The 17,151-nt window shown below is 41.3% G+C and overlaps 2 protein-coding genes across 6 annotated transcripts in view; both read left to right on the top strand.

Annotated features, from left to right (window-relative positions):
• Positions 1 to 2,073: 2,073 nt before the first annotated feature.
• LOC123969474 (lysine-specific demethylase 6B-like) lies at positions 2,074 to 3,391 on the top strand. The gene has a single exon (XM_046046919.1). The coding sequence runs from the start codon at positions 2,117 to 2,119 to the stop codon at positions 2,543 to 2,545; it is 429 nt and encodes a 142-aa protein (XP_045902875.1). The 5' UTR covers positions 2,074 to 2,116; the 3' UTR covers positions 2,546 to 3,391.
• Positions 3,392 to 4,560: 1,169 nt separating this feature from the next.
• Positions 4,561 to 17,151, top strand: part of dok7b (docking protein 7b) — a 24,227-nt gene continuing 11,636 nt past the window's right edge. For 3 of the 5 annotated variants that reach the window (XM_046046820.1, XM_046046823.1, XM_046046822.1), the window contains exons 1-6: positions 4,561 to 4,668; positions 4,774 to 4,819; positions 5,716 to 5,804; positions 6,430 to 6,580; positions 8,906 to 9,106; positions 15,663 to 15,815. In XM_046046820.1, the coding sequence (XP_045902776.1) occupies positions 4,615 to 4,668; positions 4,774 to 4,819; positions 5,716 to 5,804; positions 6,430 to 6,580; positions 8,906 to 9,106; positions 15,663 to 15,815 (694 nt within the window). In that variant the 5' untranslated portion in view covers positions 4,561 to 4,614. The remainder of the gene's footprint in view (positions 4,669 to 4,773; positions 4,820 to 5,715; positions 5,805 to 6,429; positions 6,581 to 8,905; positions 9,107 to 15,662; positions 15,816 to 17,151) is intronic. The other 2 variants (XM_046046824.1, XM_046046825.1) reach the window with 1 other exon arrangement.

The following is a 17,151-nucleotide window of genomic DNA, read 5'->3' on the forward strand; positions in this document are numbered from 1 at the left end:
GTAGGCATTCTCTATGGGCCCCTCCCTGCATCCATGGCTATTCATTCTTGTAACATTCTTTTCATCCCCCCCACAGTCCAGAGGTACAACAAAACTATCAAAAGAGTGAAAGACATGTCAATCAAGTGCGTCCACACAGTCCTTAGGAGCTACTCAGGAAACAAGTGGAAACATCTGTAGACCAAGCGTGTTTACGATCTTTAAGATGTTTCTCCATACCTCTTCTCTTGTAAAGCTAATCCTGAAACAGACTTGCCATTATGAGCCGTCTACAGCCATGCTAGATACTTTGAGCCAAATGCTCACATTAGCAAGCTAACTTGCTCACAATGACAATGCTAACATCCTGATGTTTAGCAGGTATAGCGTTTTATTGCATTCATAATCATGGTTTAGATTGATAGCATGCTAACAAATGCTAATTAGCAGTAAACAATGTGAGGCTGAGGGAAATATCCAAGTTGAGGGATCACCAAAGATATTACAATTTATGAACAATGGCTGAGTTTCCATTATTCCACTATTAACTTCACCTGTAATTTTCCTGCCTTTACAATTGTCTTCTGTGTTAAATGCCTGTCTAACTTTAACTATGAAACAAGAAAAAGTAATCTAAAAGAAAATGAAATGTAATGCGACATTTTCAGCAACAGGTTTAAAGTCAAAGTCACATAATTAGTAATAACATTGGAGCTGTGTGAGCAAAGAGAAAGCTGTCACCAAAATCTTTCTCTCAGCCAGTAGATGGCAGCAGTCTGTATTTAGATGTGGGGACAGTCTCTTCAGTCACACACATTCACACTGAGCACCATCTAACCCTCTTTCCCATGATGTCATAACCAACAGCCAGCATGGGAATATCTGTCACAGGCTCTCTGCTGCCACCCAGCTCTCTCTCTCTTTCTGTGTGTGTGTGTGTGTGTGTCCATGGTGTTGGAACAGGTGGCTATCTGCTGGTCATGGCTGTCAGAGTGTGATATTTCACTGAATTTGACAGAATGTGAATATTCTTCTTAATTTCACACTACGCATAAACATACAACATGCAATTTATTTTTTATTTCAACCCTTAGACTCCTTGGTCTTGACTCATTTTCTGTGAAGAACATGTAAAATAACACATTTACAATGACTTCACACTGTACACCCCCCCTAAATATTTGTATTACACATGTGGTGTTCGGGTCCCTCGGGTGCTTTGTCCCTTCACTCTGTCCACCACCTATGACCTGCTGTTAGTGTCTGTGTCTGTCTGTGTGTGTCTGTCTGTGAGTGAAAAAGTTTGTTTTATTTCTGCTTCTACTTTTCAGGCACAAGGTTGCAACATTGTTACATTTTAAGCACCTGACCGAGAACTTTCTGCTCCCGCATTGCCACACATTATACCCTCTGTCTTGCGGGAACCATTCTGTGTTTTTTCACTCTTTATCCCACCTGCAAATTCAGGGGCGATCACAGGGCCTTAGAGCTGATTTCTGAAGAGATCTTGCGAAGATAATGAAGAGCCTCCTCCTCCTCCTCCTCCTCCTCCTCCTCCTCCTCCTCCTGACTTGTGAATAGGAAACTCAAAACGTTTGGTTGGTTTTCATAAGTAGCTCTAATCCACACCTCCAAATCCTGTTACACTGATAGGACGCCAGGTTTGCAAATGACTTGCGAAATATTTTGTGTTGAGGTGATTAGCCTGGAGGTTGACTTAGTTCTTCCAACCTATACTCACTCAAGTGTTTTAATGATGTATTCAGTATGGAGAAAGAATAATGTGTGCATTACTGGTTAAAACTTAGATGAATCAGGCCATATTTAAAGACAAATTCATAAGCAACTATATCCACATTTGTTTCTTGGCACTGCATCTTCTAGCCTTCCAGCTCGTAGTCTGTTTTTTTAATTCCTCCCTGCACCACAGTCTTTTACCAACAAATGCAGAACATTTTGCTCTTTTGTTGTGTTTTCTCGGAGGGTTCCTTGCATGCGGATTGTTTGCAGTGCCGGTGAGTGCTTTTTCTTCTTTCTTTTTTGTCTCCTCCGTCTGTCTCTTTTAAAAGCAGCCTCTTCTTCCTCAGGTAAAGACAGAGACAGATGGAGAGGGAGGGAAAGAGGAGGAGGTTTCAAAATGCCCAGCAGAAGAACACCATCTTCCAACCCCACCCCTCCCTCTCCTTCACCACCACCACCTCCTCCTCCCCCTCCACCACGGCCTCCTCTTCGCTCACGTCGCAAATCCAAGTCACCTTCATCCCGCTCCAACCACTCAACCCCAAAACGAGTCTTGGATTTGGACAGAATCGGGGCCGCACATAACCCAGAAGACAGGAGGCAAGCCCGCACAGGGTCCCGAGACCTCCGGGGCCCACAGGGTTCAGATCTGGACAGGAAGTGGGAGGGCGTGGCCTTGGAGCTGCGTTGCCGTGGCAGCAGGATGAGGTCGGCAGTGTATCAGACTTCAGACTTGCCCTCCATGGTCAAAGCCAAGAGACAGTTGGAGCAGAGTGAGAGCAAAGGGCAGATGGACCGGAGCAAATTGAAGGCAACCTTTGTTTGAGAAGCCTGATGTTTAGTTGACTCACAGACTGCCTGACCTGATGTCGTCTCTGACTCTGATCACACTGATGCTTTCTACGGCAGCTGTCAAGTTGACGCTCATGAATCAAATGTCTCCCCATTACATACTTGCAACATGCAACGAAATGCATCAATAATATAATATATAACAACATAAACCTCTGAAAGGGACAGTGTTGCATAAAGAGTACTTTTACTTTTAATAATTTAAGTATATTTTGCAGATTTTTCTTATTCTGTGCATCCATTTTTTAACTGCCGGACCTTCACTTGTAATGGAATTATGGATTTTGGTATTACTACTTCTACTGAAGTAAAGGATCTGAGTACTTCTTCCACCACTAGTAGTAAGTGTTTGTACAGGAAATGTGATATGCAACAAGCTAAGCAGACAAAAGATAGCACACAAAGGACATGGATAAGCTGCTCAACTGCAAAAATTTAATTATTATAAAAAAAATAAATTGTGGATGGTGGTGAAACTGCTCCAGGAACACCTCAGTAAAGGCACAAAAAATAATGATTAAATCTTTGGAAAAATATTTTGATTTAATTGGCAGTGACAAAGTCAGTTTGATTTATATTCATCAGCTCACGTTTTATAAGCTAAATTAAAGTAGGCCTATATTTATATCTTGCATGGAAACTGCAAAAACAGTATCTACAACAATTAGTATGTGTTAAATACTGTATATAAAGAGTATGGACACTGGACACAGCAATCCACTTCCTGAAACTTCTGCATCAGTATCTGTTGTTCCCTTGTAGTTGTTCTTTGGTTCTGTATTTTGACATAAATCTGTAATTTAAAGGGGTACACCAGTGACTTAATATTGCTCTTCCATAACTCTAAAATTGCTGGAACCTATTTCCCATAATGCAACTCCACAGGATCTTTTGTTAGACCCTCCGTGCCCGATGAATACCTGCATCTTTCCAACTGCATTTTGACTTTCTGTTAAAATGTGTTTTCAAGCACAAACCAAGACAGCCCTAAATTTTCTCCTCCAGACCCACACAACACATGATGCAACTGCTTCCACAAACTGAGTAGGCTAGTAGCCTACTAACAATAGTGAATAAACTCATCCTCATGTGTAAAATCAGTGCAGTGCCCCCTTTAAAAAAAAAAAAAAGAAAAAAGGGGGAATTACAATTAACATTTTGAAAAGGGAACAATAAGAAATTGTCAGCTGTCTGCCTTGTTTAAGACATAGTGAAGCAAACACTCTCAATGTGGTTTGTTCTTCTCTGTCCTGGCATGTCATGTCACAAGCTAATAGCATTAAATTCGCATGTCATTTCAGGAATAAATGCCCCTGAACTTAAAAGAGACCCTGGAAGTAATACCACCCCCAAAACATCCAGTTCCAAGTCAAGTGCCTTGATCAAAAGCAACGCATGGATTTATATTATACTGGGACTTGTGGCTGTGAGACAATAATAAAGCCAAACCTTTGCTCTCAGGATTTGCACATTTAGTGCACATATGGATGTATCATGTTCACATAAAAAGCATTTCTTGACTATAATCTTAATCATTTACGTAGGCTGTTGTTGCGGATTTGAAGGTAATTTGCTCCTTTCACATCTCTGAATTGGCATTATTCTCGAGCAGGCTTTTACAGATTAAACCAGCTTTCCACAGACAGCGCTGAGGCCCCACTGATCAGCATTTAGGTAACATGAATCCCTGTCTAACACCCGGCTCAGAGCCAGCCTCATGAGTTAAGTGAAAGGCGCGCGAGTTATGCGCTTTTAATCGAATTAGCTCCATTGTAAACAATAAGCACTTGACGCAGGGTGACAACTGTACTAACTTGGCAGGACCCCGCTGGGGAAGGCTGGTGTGTGTCACCGCCTAGGTGGTCTGATTGTCGGGTCTGCCGGCGGGGCATGGGCTGTAAAGGCTATTTTGAAGAGTGACCCCCCTCCTCCTCTGTGAACTGGTGGAGAGGCGGCGTGCAACACACACACACACACACACACACACACACACACACACACACACACACACACACACACAGCTGTTCGGAACCATGACAGAAGATGACGGATACAGTTGTCGCGGAGGGACAAGTCAAGTTTCGAGATGGAAAAAAGGTGAATTCCTCTTATTTCAAAGCCTTAAACCTTCTGTCCACACTTCAGGGACAACTATAGTAATATACGTTGCCATATATTGATCTTTTACAAACTTTTCCACAGTGGAAGACTCGGTGGGTCGTTCTTCGGAAGCCCTCTCCGGTCGCAGGTCTGTGCCAAACCGCTTGTATTTTTATCATCTCTTATTATTCCCATTCAAAGAGTGCACATTTTCACCGCGACAGGGAAAAAAAATGCTATTCCTTCATCCGTATCATTTAGCACTAATCTCATCTGGTGTACTACTGCAGTTAAACTAATCACAACTTGTCAGTCGGTCGCTTGGCTGTGCGCCACGGGAGCGCACTACTCAACACATCCGCGTCAACACGTGTTCCGCAATAAACCAGCTGAATTGATCGATTGAATTTATTTAATTGACCTAATTCACCTTTAAACGGTGCAGACAAAACACTGAGTGCAGCCTGTCCCTTTCACATTAAGAGCCTGGATATTAAATCTGATGGGGATTTTAGTGCCAGTTGGATTTAAGTTTAATTATTTGAAAGCCTTCCAGCTGAAAACATAAGCTGTGACATTGCCATAGTCTAAAAGGGCAGAAAAAGAAAGCCACATGTCTTTAAAACTTAACTGTATTACACTTGAGATGCTATGAGTGTGAGGGCACTGTCCCTCTCAGCATACACTGCTCAAACTGTACACCATTGCTGTGTCCTTGGAGAAAGTGGGCACAGTGGCGGGAATAATGTAGGCTACACTGCTCTGTGTGCGTGTGTGTGTGTTCGTGTTTGTGTGTTTATGTGTGCATTTGTGTCTTGACTGTCATTATCATCTGTGCCACTGGATCAGTTCATTGTTTTAGATTTTGTTGTGACAGCTGGGCCACAAACACACAACAGGCAGACAACAGAGATTACAACAAAATTACACTGTTGTTATTCTGCATTCTGCACCAAAAACAATCTACTATTGTCACTAAAATTGACTTTTAAGCCTGTCAGTCTGTAAAACTCCGATCTCTCCTATCCTGTGTCTCTGCATCAGACTGCCTGTCTCTGCTGGTGTTTAAGGAGAGGAAGAAAGGGAAGGAGAAGGGCAACTGCCACAAGGAGAGACTCAGTGTGACACTGGAGGTACGTTCAGCAGACCAAAGGCTCCCTGCTGATCATGTCATGTGCGCTGCAGGTGAACCGCTCACGTGGCAGGCTTATTACAGCTTTTTAGTATTGTTGTATCTCATAACTTTACTGTTGCTGGCATGAGACTGCTGTCACATGTACAGGGGGAACATCACAGAGTATGGTCTAGACCTGCTCTATTATGAAAAGTGCTGTGAGATAACTGTTGTTGTGATTTGGTGCTATATAAATAAAATTGAATTGAATTGAACAAATAATGTGATGGATAAGGACTTAAGGTGTGTTAAGGTCGACTGCCCAAATTGTAAGAGCATTGGTCAAAAAACTGCATTAGGCAGAAACACAAAGAAAAACTGCATTAAATTAAGAGAAACAGGGGCATTTGTTGTATCTGTATGAACTCATTCCCTGAAACCATGTTATCTAGTCTAATTAAACTGAAGCAGGCAAAGAAACCATAGTCACAACATCTACTGTAACATTAATATGACTCTCTGATATTTGAGATGTACTTGTGTGAAAGCTGGTAAAGCATCCACACGTACTAAAAAGAATACAGAATAAAAGAGAATACTTGTAATACAAAATATTCTCAGTGCATTTCTCTCCACTCCTTCAGGGGATCTGTGGCGTGGAGCCAGGGCCCGGGTATGACGGGGTATGCTACACCCTCTCCATCCTCTGTTTGGCACACACGCTGGTCCTGGGCTTCTCCAGCCGAGATGCCTTGCTGGCCTGGGATGCCCGCGTCCGCTACAGCCTGGGAGAAGGTCAGTGGTTTAAGGATGTGAAGTGTGAAGGATCAATGTGCTGAAAGTTGGTTCACTAAGCTGCAGTTGGATAACACAAATCAAATAGTAGGTTGTTTTTGGTGAGTCAGCTGTACAAGCAACCCTCTTATTTGTTCCAAGCTCTTATTTCCTCTTATTGCTTAATCAAGCCTTAAAATGACATCAGGTGCTTCATGATCTCCATGACCCAGTAGGAATTGCAACAAGCCGTAATTAGAGCTGACTGGGCCTGATCCCCTTCAAGATCACCTTCCTACATTAAGGCTCCAAGTGTGAATAGGATGAAGCGAGTGGGCAAGAAGTTTAAAGTTTCATTGGTTCTAAAACAAAGTGTAAATCAGAAGATGAGTTAGGAGAGCCAGAAGTCTCAGCTACTGCAAAAACTTTATTGGTGTCGTAAAATCAACTCTGTCAAACCTGCAGAAAGTTGGTTTTACAATCTTTTTTTAAATTTGCTGTCAGGGAGACAAATCCGATTATGTGCCAAAAACACGGGAGGTCACTGGCTAGAAGTTATCAAAGCCAGGTGGAATAACACAGACAGATAAAAATCTGTCTTCCATCACTCTGGTTCTTCTCTATCTGCAAAATCTGCTGTCTCAACTTCGCAACGTTTATTTTCAGTGCAAAGTTGTTAGCTGAGGGAAAAATGAGAGGGGTGTACACAAGGGAAACTGAACCCCATTTTATATGGAAGAATTGTGCTAGATAGAGTTGCCCTTATACAAGTTATGAGGTTACTTAATATTAAAATGTAGTGTAGTTATTAAGAAATACTGCAACTGAGTGGTCATTTCTAGTGTAGTATTTAATTATTGCACCTTCCTCTAGTTATCCTTTAGAGGCTTCCCCTGCAGTAAGAAGTTTGCAAGAACAGTGAAAAGTCTATTACCCCTGTAAATTCTGTAGGAGATACAACCTTACATTTCCAGCCAAACAGCTCAATGAAGTGTTAAACACCAGCATTTGATCAGTTGTTAAAAAAAAACAAAAAACTGACTTTCAATTATAAGTTTTCAGTAGTTCACCCGAGACTTCTAACTTGGACCCCCAGATAACTTTTTACGGCTGTCCGAACTTTCTTTTTTAAACTCGTCTTATTGAGAAATGTTCTCTCAACCATCATGAATTTTAATTATATTTAAATAACTCCAGCCTGATTTCTAACTGCACTTCACAACCAGGCTGTGGCTTGAATTGACATTTTTTGTGCAGCACCATCAGAACTTACATTTCTAAACATTTTCCTGAAAAGGTAATTCTTCATCCTCCTCTCTCTAAAATATCACCTGCAGGATATTTTGGGGCTCCACCCCTAAATCCTTAATCATATTATCCACAAGCATTCTGTTCCTCCATCACTATGCGAATCACATAATTGAATCTCCCCTAGAAATTCATTTAGTAGCTCATGTAGCCCTGAATGTTAAAAGAAAACCCACAGCACACTAAATAGTTTACCTTCTAATGTAAAACTCACTGCTAAGGGATGTCAGTATGTAAATATTGAAACACAAGTTTTGTAGCTCTTTTACATGTATCCACCTCTATCTTGAGCTGTCCTAGAAGAAGTCATCCATGTATGTATTTTCTCTCATTGTTAGTCACAGCTCTACAAGTTGCCTGCAGTTTGTCCTCAATGCTGCTATACGCTTCAGTCTGGCCAGATGTTAAAACCGTTTCTCCTTAATTTACCCTTCTTGCAAATTGTGAATACTTGACATCGCTGTTAACGAAACGAAAAATGCTTGCTGATATTTAGCACTTGGTTGAGATCATTAAACCAATACAATGCATGAAGTAGCCCTCAGCTTCATCTTTGACTGTTTAGCTCTCTGCAAGCCAGAGTGCACCTCTAGGTGCTCAGACAGAGCGAAATGAGCTCACTCTATTAAGTCTCTACGTACAACTCATTTCACTTTTTATGAAAGCGTGGGCACGTATTGTATATACTTACTATTATGTACTATATGAGAGAGTATACAGTATGTGTTTGGCTGTGAGAGACTGACTTTGGCGCTGAAAAAGTGCCATCTGCACAAGCTGAGAGATGACAAACTGCAGCAAGCAGAGCTTAAAGAACGACTTCATCATTATTACCACAGCCATCAGTTGCAATGCATGTGTGTTTATGTGCTTGTGTGTGAATATGCCCTGTTGGTTTGTTTTTATGTTCCATCACATTTGTTGTTTGGTCAGTGTGCTTTCTGATCAATGATACTTCTACTGTCTTTAAGTCATTATGACAGAGCATGTGAAGAACATCCATGCTCTACTGTTTTCAAACCGCTTTATCTCCTACAGTCCACAGGTTCAGTGTCAATGTCGAACCAGGTACCAAACTGGAAAGTGGCCCCGCCTCCCTCCACCTGTGCAACAACCTGCTGGTCCTTACCAGAGGCGTCCCCCCTATCGTCTTTGGCCACTGGAAGTTGTCGGCGTTGCGTCGATATGGTGCGGTGACAAATGGCTTCGTGTTCGAAGGGGGGACTCGCTGTGGATACTGTGAGTAACTCGTGGACTGACAAAGTGTGAGAATGTAGACACTGCAGCCTACAGCCAAAAAGGGCAACACTTTGACACTAATAGCTGAAAAACAGCTATGGGCAATGTACAGTACCATACATCCCTGGCTCTGTATTATTGCTGCTGGCGTGTTATTATTTCTTATTTATGGGTGACCAGCAAAACCTAGATGACCAGAGCTACAGTGGAGTTTATGGTAAAAAAAATCGATGGTTGACAATTAGACAGGAAGAAGTCCATCAGTGGAAGCATCAAGACATGTTGCATTATGAAAGCTGGTTTCAGTCTTTCTGAAAAGTTTTTTCCTACTCAGTGAACATTGAGTTTAGTGAAAATTTGAGACATTTAGTAGCTTGTTTCATATACACCGAAGATTATACCTTAGAAAATACCCTCAAATATTGAGAAAGTGACTGTAAGTTGAGAAAACAGGTCAGTTTATTAGCTGCTCTGGAGCTTTTGATCATATATGATCTTCAAGATCAGCACTTGCAGGTTGATAGATCTGTCATTTAACACAACTGACTCTCATAAAAACAGAGATTTATTGCAGGTGTTTATAGAGTAACTTTATCTACGTAAGAAATTAATTTCTATGTATGCACCCACCACACTGTACTCATGCCCACCAGATAATGCAGTGTGTGTGTGTTTATGTGGTTGCCAGGGTTTAGGTATCCTCTGAATGTCCAGTTGATGTGGGCATGAATGTGAAAAATGAGAGGCAGTTTTATGTTTTTGGGTGGGGAAGTGTGTGTGTGTGTGAGAGAGAGATAGAGAGACTTGGATAGCTTGCTAAGTGTTTAATGGGACAGTGTTTGAAGTGTTCATCTTAGGGAAACTAAACTCATTAAGAAAATGATATTTGCTAGCTCTCCTGTATAGTGAGGACTAACTCTTTACAGTTGTTTTGCTTTAGAGATGTGTTAGTGTTAAGAGAAAGTTTGTGTATGCAAACAGTCTCATGGCTCCTACAGGAATAACCATGAAGGCCACAGGCTCTGGTTTCAGTGTTCTGATGAGCCACATCTATAAATACTAGCCTCCCTTGTAGTGGTCACTCAACCAATCACATGGCGCCTGCTGGCTAGACCACCAATCATAGTTTTCTCCTCCGCCTGCATCTACATAGTACCCAGCAGCCACCGGGGCAGTGGAGAGAGGCCCTTTTGGCATGGCTGCAGAAACAGAGTGACAGAGTCAAATCTGCAAGTGACATTCCGTGCATGTGTGCAAGGTAAAGCAGAGGGTCAGTTTACATTTTTACATGTTTATTTGTATTTGGTGAGGACATGTTAGGCATACCAGTGCTTAGCAGTCATTTTATGGAGTGCTATGTGGTTTTATCCAAAGAACACTTTATTCTGGGCATTTGCACACCAACTTGTCTGCTACAGTCTTACAGGTCTTTCAGGTTCTGAATCGTTTCAGCCATTTGTACATTACCCAGAAAGTTAGCAACATGGCGATATACTGTATTAGCATGCTAAAGTCTGTGCTGGACTTGTGATGAAGCACGTGCAACTTCTATATACCACAATGGCACGTTTTTTGGAGGAGTAGGTCTTAAAAATTAACATTATTAGCTCTGCTCCAGCTAGCAGTTTCATTAACCATTTTCATTTACCATAAGCAAAAGAAATGATACGGTTTACTGGTACACTTCCAAACTTACACAAACACACCAATCCATCCCTGAAGCTGTCAGTGATGAACTGCTTTATTTTTTCTTTTTGACATTCATTTCCTTTTGTGTTTATCTAAACTTTTAAGCACTCACACAGTGTTGTCTCACACATCACCAGCCCTTTGTTATGCTGTTGGCAACAGAAGCCAACAACAACTACAAAACTTACAGAATGAAATCCACAGCAGTCCAGGTTTTTACACCATACTGGATTTGCTTCTGGTCAGATGTGTCTAAAATAGACCTTTTTTCACAGCAGCTATTTTGGCATGTCAGAGCACGAACATTTTGATATGTCATAGTAGGAGAAATCACAGGTGTGATCACTTTAATAATTGCTCCATTCAATGTAAGTGTGCCACTTTGAGGGTCTTGTCTTGTACGTGCTGGCTCATTGACATGGCTGACCTGTGCTTCTCCTGCTATGATAAGTTCAAATGTCTGCTCTCAGAAAGGTCTGTTATGGCCAGTGATGCAGCTAGTTTCAGCTTGTGTTGAAACTGGCTGAAGTTCAGTGCAATAGTTCAATGTCCTAATGAACAGTTTTGGTGTAGCTGACTGCTACCCTGTGTTTGTAATGCTAGAGTTTAGACTTTAGACTTTATTGGCCCCAAGGGGAGATTCGTTTTCACAGCACTGAACACATCAGACAACAACAGCACACAGTAACAACACACAATGACAGACAACAGTGCACCCTCAGACCAGGCCAGTTCAGTGAGGCCTTTTATTTAAGGTAGCTGTGGCTGAGGGGATCAGGCTTTTCCCAAAGCGAGTCAGGATGCTGGTACTGAGGACCTCAGTGCTCTGTACCTGCATCCAGGTCAGCAGGGTAAGATGGTTATTGAGTGGGTGTTTGATGTCCTGTGCTATTCAGGTTGCAATGTGTGCAATGGTCTTATTGTTTAGTTCTGCTAGGTTGGGTGTGCGGAGACCAATTATCTTGGCGGCGGTGTTGATTATGCGCTAATGGTAGCCTGGTCTCTTCCTGCAATTTCTCAACTCAACTAGGGCTGGGGGATATGGCCATAAATGTTATCACAATCATTCGATATCGATAATTATCACGATAAATGTCAAATCATTATTTCTTGCAAGTTTAAAGGCTGCATTTTGCTCCTGAGTGAAAGTTGAAGAAACCAGATGGTTAGTTGTGGTTTTACGTTATGGTCCGAACATGACAAACAGTTGATCACTTAACAAATCTGAGGCAGAACATTCAAAACAATTATGATAAAAATCTTTTTTCAAGAAATATGTATAGTAAAATTAAGTAAAAGATTTTTTCAATCCCTTTTCCTCAACAAACACCTTAAGTGTAATTTGTTTGTGAGTTAAATTAATTAAATCAAACATTTATTGTTGTTGAGTTTTTCCCTTCGATTTGTCATTTTGTTCAGCTGAACAAGTGATTTTGAATTTCAGTCCGTCTTGATGTAGTAGCTATTGTTTTCTTGAAGCTGTATAGGGTTGGATATGCAAAAACATCAGAATACTTAGGAATATGTGCTTGGACATGACAAATCTCTGCAAAGAAAAGCCTGGAGCTTGAGAGGGCAGGAGGAGTTCTTGAATAACACACAGTGCCTTAGTATGCTTGACAAGCACAAAATGGCGGTGCATATTACAGCAGACTATCAGGCCGTGTTCAGTGCAAAGATGTGCAAATGTTGCAGAAGAATTATAATAGTATAGAGACAAATTGTCCTTCATCGGGTTGCACTTTTGAGGACTGTACTTTGAACCAACATAAAATAACTCCTTTACCCCCTCAGTTCCTAATTTCCCTCGAGGCCTTTTTGCTCCAGCAAATCTGTAAGCGGGTCTCTCAGTCATTCTGCTGTATAAAAACATTTTACCCTTGACTGCGACAGTGCTGTCTGCTGCAGCTGCACTTTGAAAGTCAGCTGCACCGCGGACGACATGATTTCTGGCTACTGAGTTGAAGACATAGTGACATGACAGGCCTTTTTACTGCCATGGAAACACACAACCCCCCCCCCCCACACACACACACACAGACAGGAAACCTATCAGTCCTGTGGGATAATTGGCAGTCTGTGCAAAGCCTTTTACTAAACAGTAATCAGTTGAGCTGGGGTCTTCATGGATGTCTGTTGGACGTGCACCTTTGGTTACACAGTCGCATGCAAACAGTGTGGCAGTGTGAATCAGTACACAGTGATGTCAGTACTGCAGCTCCCATTGGATGTGATAATGAGGCCACGGTGTTCGGTAATCAATGATGTTTTGAGCAGAGCCTGCATCTAAACATATATTCTCCTGGCTTATCAGGTCCGCACGTGCTCGTTGACCCTGTACCACACGTGCGCACACACACACACACACATACACACACAGATGGCTTCAGATCTCACATGCAGACAGTAATAAATTATCCTCCGCAGAGTTTGGATGGCCATCAAGCCTTGTGATCTACATAAAAGCAATTTTAAGCTGACGTGCTCTGTCAACAATCTTTCCATGTCCCTCAGCAGGCTTAAACACACACACACACACACACCTCATATCGTAATACAGTAGTATGTCAGTGCACGTGTGAGGGTGTTTTTCACGTGTGGTGTTTATAAAGTATTAAGCAGCATTTTTGCTGTATCATTATAGTTTGTCCATATACTCATTTGTCCAGATCAGGTTTGTAGAAGTAAAAGGCAACTTCAGCTACTCTACTGTCATGTGACATTAAGGTGTGAGTGACCCACAGAGGTTAGGATCTCTCTGACTCTCCACCTGTCATTAGAAGTGTTGAAGCCTCCTGGAAGAGTGGTGAAGTTTCTTCATGACAAAGCTGCTGTCCACCTGCCTTCGACTCTACTTCGACAGTGTATACATGTCATTATAACTGCTGTAGAAAGTTGCAGAATCATTTGGAGAAGTGTTACCTGCTAACTTATGTCAACCAGTGTAGAGGATAGAAGTTGCTTGTGTGAACAAATAAGATGAACATTGGTCTTAACCAGACAGACATTTGGTTTGCAACAGTAATCTGACAGAAAAGCTGCTTCCGTCCATATTAAATAGAATGCACTACCGCTACAACAATAAAATAAGATCTGTCTCTTTTAAGATGAGCCGCCATGCAGCTGAACTCAGCATATTTGCGAGAAATAAATGAGGACCAGGTCCAACAAGGCCCCTTGGTGTTCATAACAAATAAAAAAAAAATATATGAAAATGACTGCCAAAAACCGCCTTCAGAGAAAATGAGAGAAAAACTAGAAAACAGCTAATTTCATCCCAACAAATCTCAATAATGTTGAGATGGCATTGCCCCAAAAAGGGCTGAAAAACAAGTTACTCAACATCAGATTAAAAAAATAGGCTAGAAAGAGCTACAGCCCTGTCTTTCACATCTACAGTGGGTGGGATGTTCATACTCCAAAGATAAATCTCAGTGGAGTCATGTTATCACTTCGCACAGCACCTTGTGAGCAAAGGAAGTCCTGTTAATGAACTACATGGCGAACAGATGATGCAAGTGACTTAATGAGCAATACAGAAAAGGAAATAAAGATGCCAATACAAGAAAAGCCCACACACATTCACTATCTAAGGTACAAATATTAGAAAGGCCTCTAAGTCTGCTAATGGTTCTCAAGATGTTATCAAATAAATAAAAATGTAAGGATCATATCGTGCAAAGAAATCAAAGCCTTTGAGGCCCACTGTGACTCTGTTCATGACATCTGAAAAGTCCCTCAAAAGCAGAACATCTTTTGCCTTTATTTCTTTTTCAGTGTTTTGTAGAGTTTCACACAAGAATCATCTTAGTCAAATCGCCTTACACTAATATTATCCGTGATTGTAGTTTCATTCTTCATCTCCTCCCCATTGTGAGTTGATAAGCGGGCCAGGCATTTCCACTGACTGAAGAAAATACACTATAATACATACTGCCTAATGAAGCTAATAGGTTTCCATTACATTTAACACATATTGATGATTCAAGCCAGAAACTCTTTTCAATTACTCAGCATGAGGAACTAAATGGTGCTCTGAAAGCATATTGTAATAGCATTGAATACATACTTGATAAAAGTAAAGAGAGTAAAATGTCAAGTAAGTATGTTTTATTAAGTAAAATGTAACCTTTTAGTTTGATAGATTAGATAGTAGAGAAATATGACGTTTTGTTTAGTTTTTGAAATGTATCTTTAAAACTGTCTCATGAATGCAAACATAATTTTCAGTTCTTTAAAAAAACAGCAGCTGCTTGAAATTAAGTCAAACCAACTCTGCTGGCTGGTGTTGCTCAAGAAAGACTGACTCAGATGTTATCTTTCCAAAAGATTTCAACTGCTCCACTTTCTCAGGTGTTGTTCTCTTTTATTTGCAGCAAACTCAATTCCATAAGAACGTGAGTTGACAACATAAGATTTTTTTTCCCCGACCGAACCCCTGAGTAAGGGCTTACTTTGTGGCTGTCTTTTCAATATCTCTGTGACATGAGGTTTTTCATGATTTTCTTTTTTGCTTGTCATGTGTTTTTGCAGGCACCTACCTCTGTGTGGGCTTCATAGGAGAGTGGGGGCTGAATGGAGAGATGTTTTATGTAACCTTTAGAAGAAAGGGTTGTTGCTGGTTCAAGGAACAGTCTTGCCTTTACAACAGCCTTCTGAACCTCACTGAATATTTTTTGGCTTTGCTCAAAAATGTGATTTTACTCTATATTTCACCATTTACTACAGCATTCTAACCTCTGCCGAATGCCATACCGTTGCTACAGCTTCATACTGTTTAATTTAGTGATTTTTGTAAAAAAAAAAATTCTCAACTCCAACTTTTTCTGTAATCCAACACATACTAATGTCTTCCTTTCATTGATAGGGCTGTCTGTCTCTCTCCACATCCATATTCCAGGGGCTGGTGTTTTCTTCTTGTCCTGTTCAGAAGGAGAGCAGATCAGTTTCCTGTTTGACTGCTTTGTCAGGGGCATCACCCCCAGCAGGGCGCCTCATGGCCTGCGACCTGCCCTGCCAGGTGAACACACACACACACACACACACACACACACAAACAAGCTGTTTTGAAAGAATACATACATACAATATTTGTAGTAGTAATATCTGCAAAAGACTGTTCTGAACTTAAACAATCACAGTAGTATGTGACTTTGACCTCCAATATAAAGGTTTACTGTCTGTTTAATGATCATGTTAAGCATTTGTGTCAGGCGCCATACTAACGGAAACACCACATGCTTGAAGCCCAAAGGGTCAACGTGTGGATTATGGGGTCGTGCCTTTGTGTGTGACTTGTGTGCTATTGTAACATACTGCTGATTTCACAGGCATTTCTGAGACCGGAAATATGGAGACAGAAGGTGTAGTGACAGTTTGAAAGACAAAGGTTGTACAGGGCGCATACCAAGGATCTGGCAACTCTGTAACATCTCTGAATAGACAGAGACAAGCATACCTCACGTCTCAGGATCTTATTGTTAAACTTTGGAAATTGTTTTCAGCTGTTAGCTACAGGCAATGTCAATATCAAACTGTGCTTAACACGTTTTTGGTAGTTAGTTATCATTTGAAAGTATAATAGTTGGTGCATTCAAATGGAACTCGTGAGCTTGTGGTTAAGACAAGGACTTACTTTGTATTTCAAGGCCATATGGAGGAACAAGAAACGAGAGATAAAGTTTGTTTACAAATTTTGAAAGTTATAACATTTTGAAACATGCATTGTTCACATCCACGTTTACATGATAGCACTCTTCTTCCTCCCCGCCTTTCGGTGGTGCATCACTGCCACCTGTAGATCAGTCGAATAATGCGAAATCACTGACAGGAATGTGCATGTGGACATGCATCTGTGTCCTTGTGCGAACACAAAAGACAAAAAAAAAATCTTAATATAGCGCTACCAGTGGTCCAAACACTAGGGGGTACCTTTAAGTCCAATTTTGAAGTAAGTATTTTCTTTTCTGCTACATATATTCGAATATTCAACTACATTTCAGAGGGCAACATTCAGCACAGCCATGTGATCACCCCCACCTAAAACTACCTACCTAAACCCACCTACTTCTCTACCTACCTACCTAAACCCACCTACTTCTCTACCTAGCCTAAACCCACCTACTTCTACCTACCTAAACCCACCTACTTCTACCTACCTAAACCCACCTACTTCTCTACCTACCTAAACCCACCTACTTCTACCTACCTAAACCCACCTACTTCTACCTACCTAAACCCACCTACTTCTCTACCTACCTGCCTAAACCCACCTACTTCTACCTACCTACCTGCCTAAACCCACCTACTTCTACCTACCTACCTGCCTAAACCCACCTACTTCTACCTGCCTAAAC

This window comes from Micropterus dolomieu, linkage group LG04, assembly GCF_021292245.1.
Source record: "Micropterus dolomieu isolate WLL.071019.BEF.003 ecotype Adirondacks linkage group LG04, ASM2129224v1, whole genome shotgun sequence".
Taxonomy (NCBI): Eukaryota; Metazoa; Chordata; class Actinopteri; order Centrarchiformes; family Centrarchidae; genus Micropterus; species Micropterus dolomieu.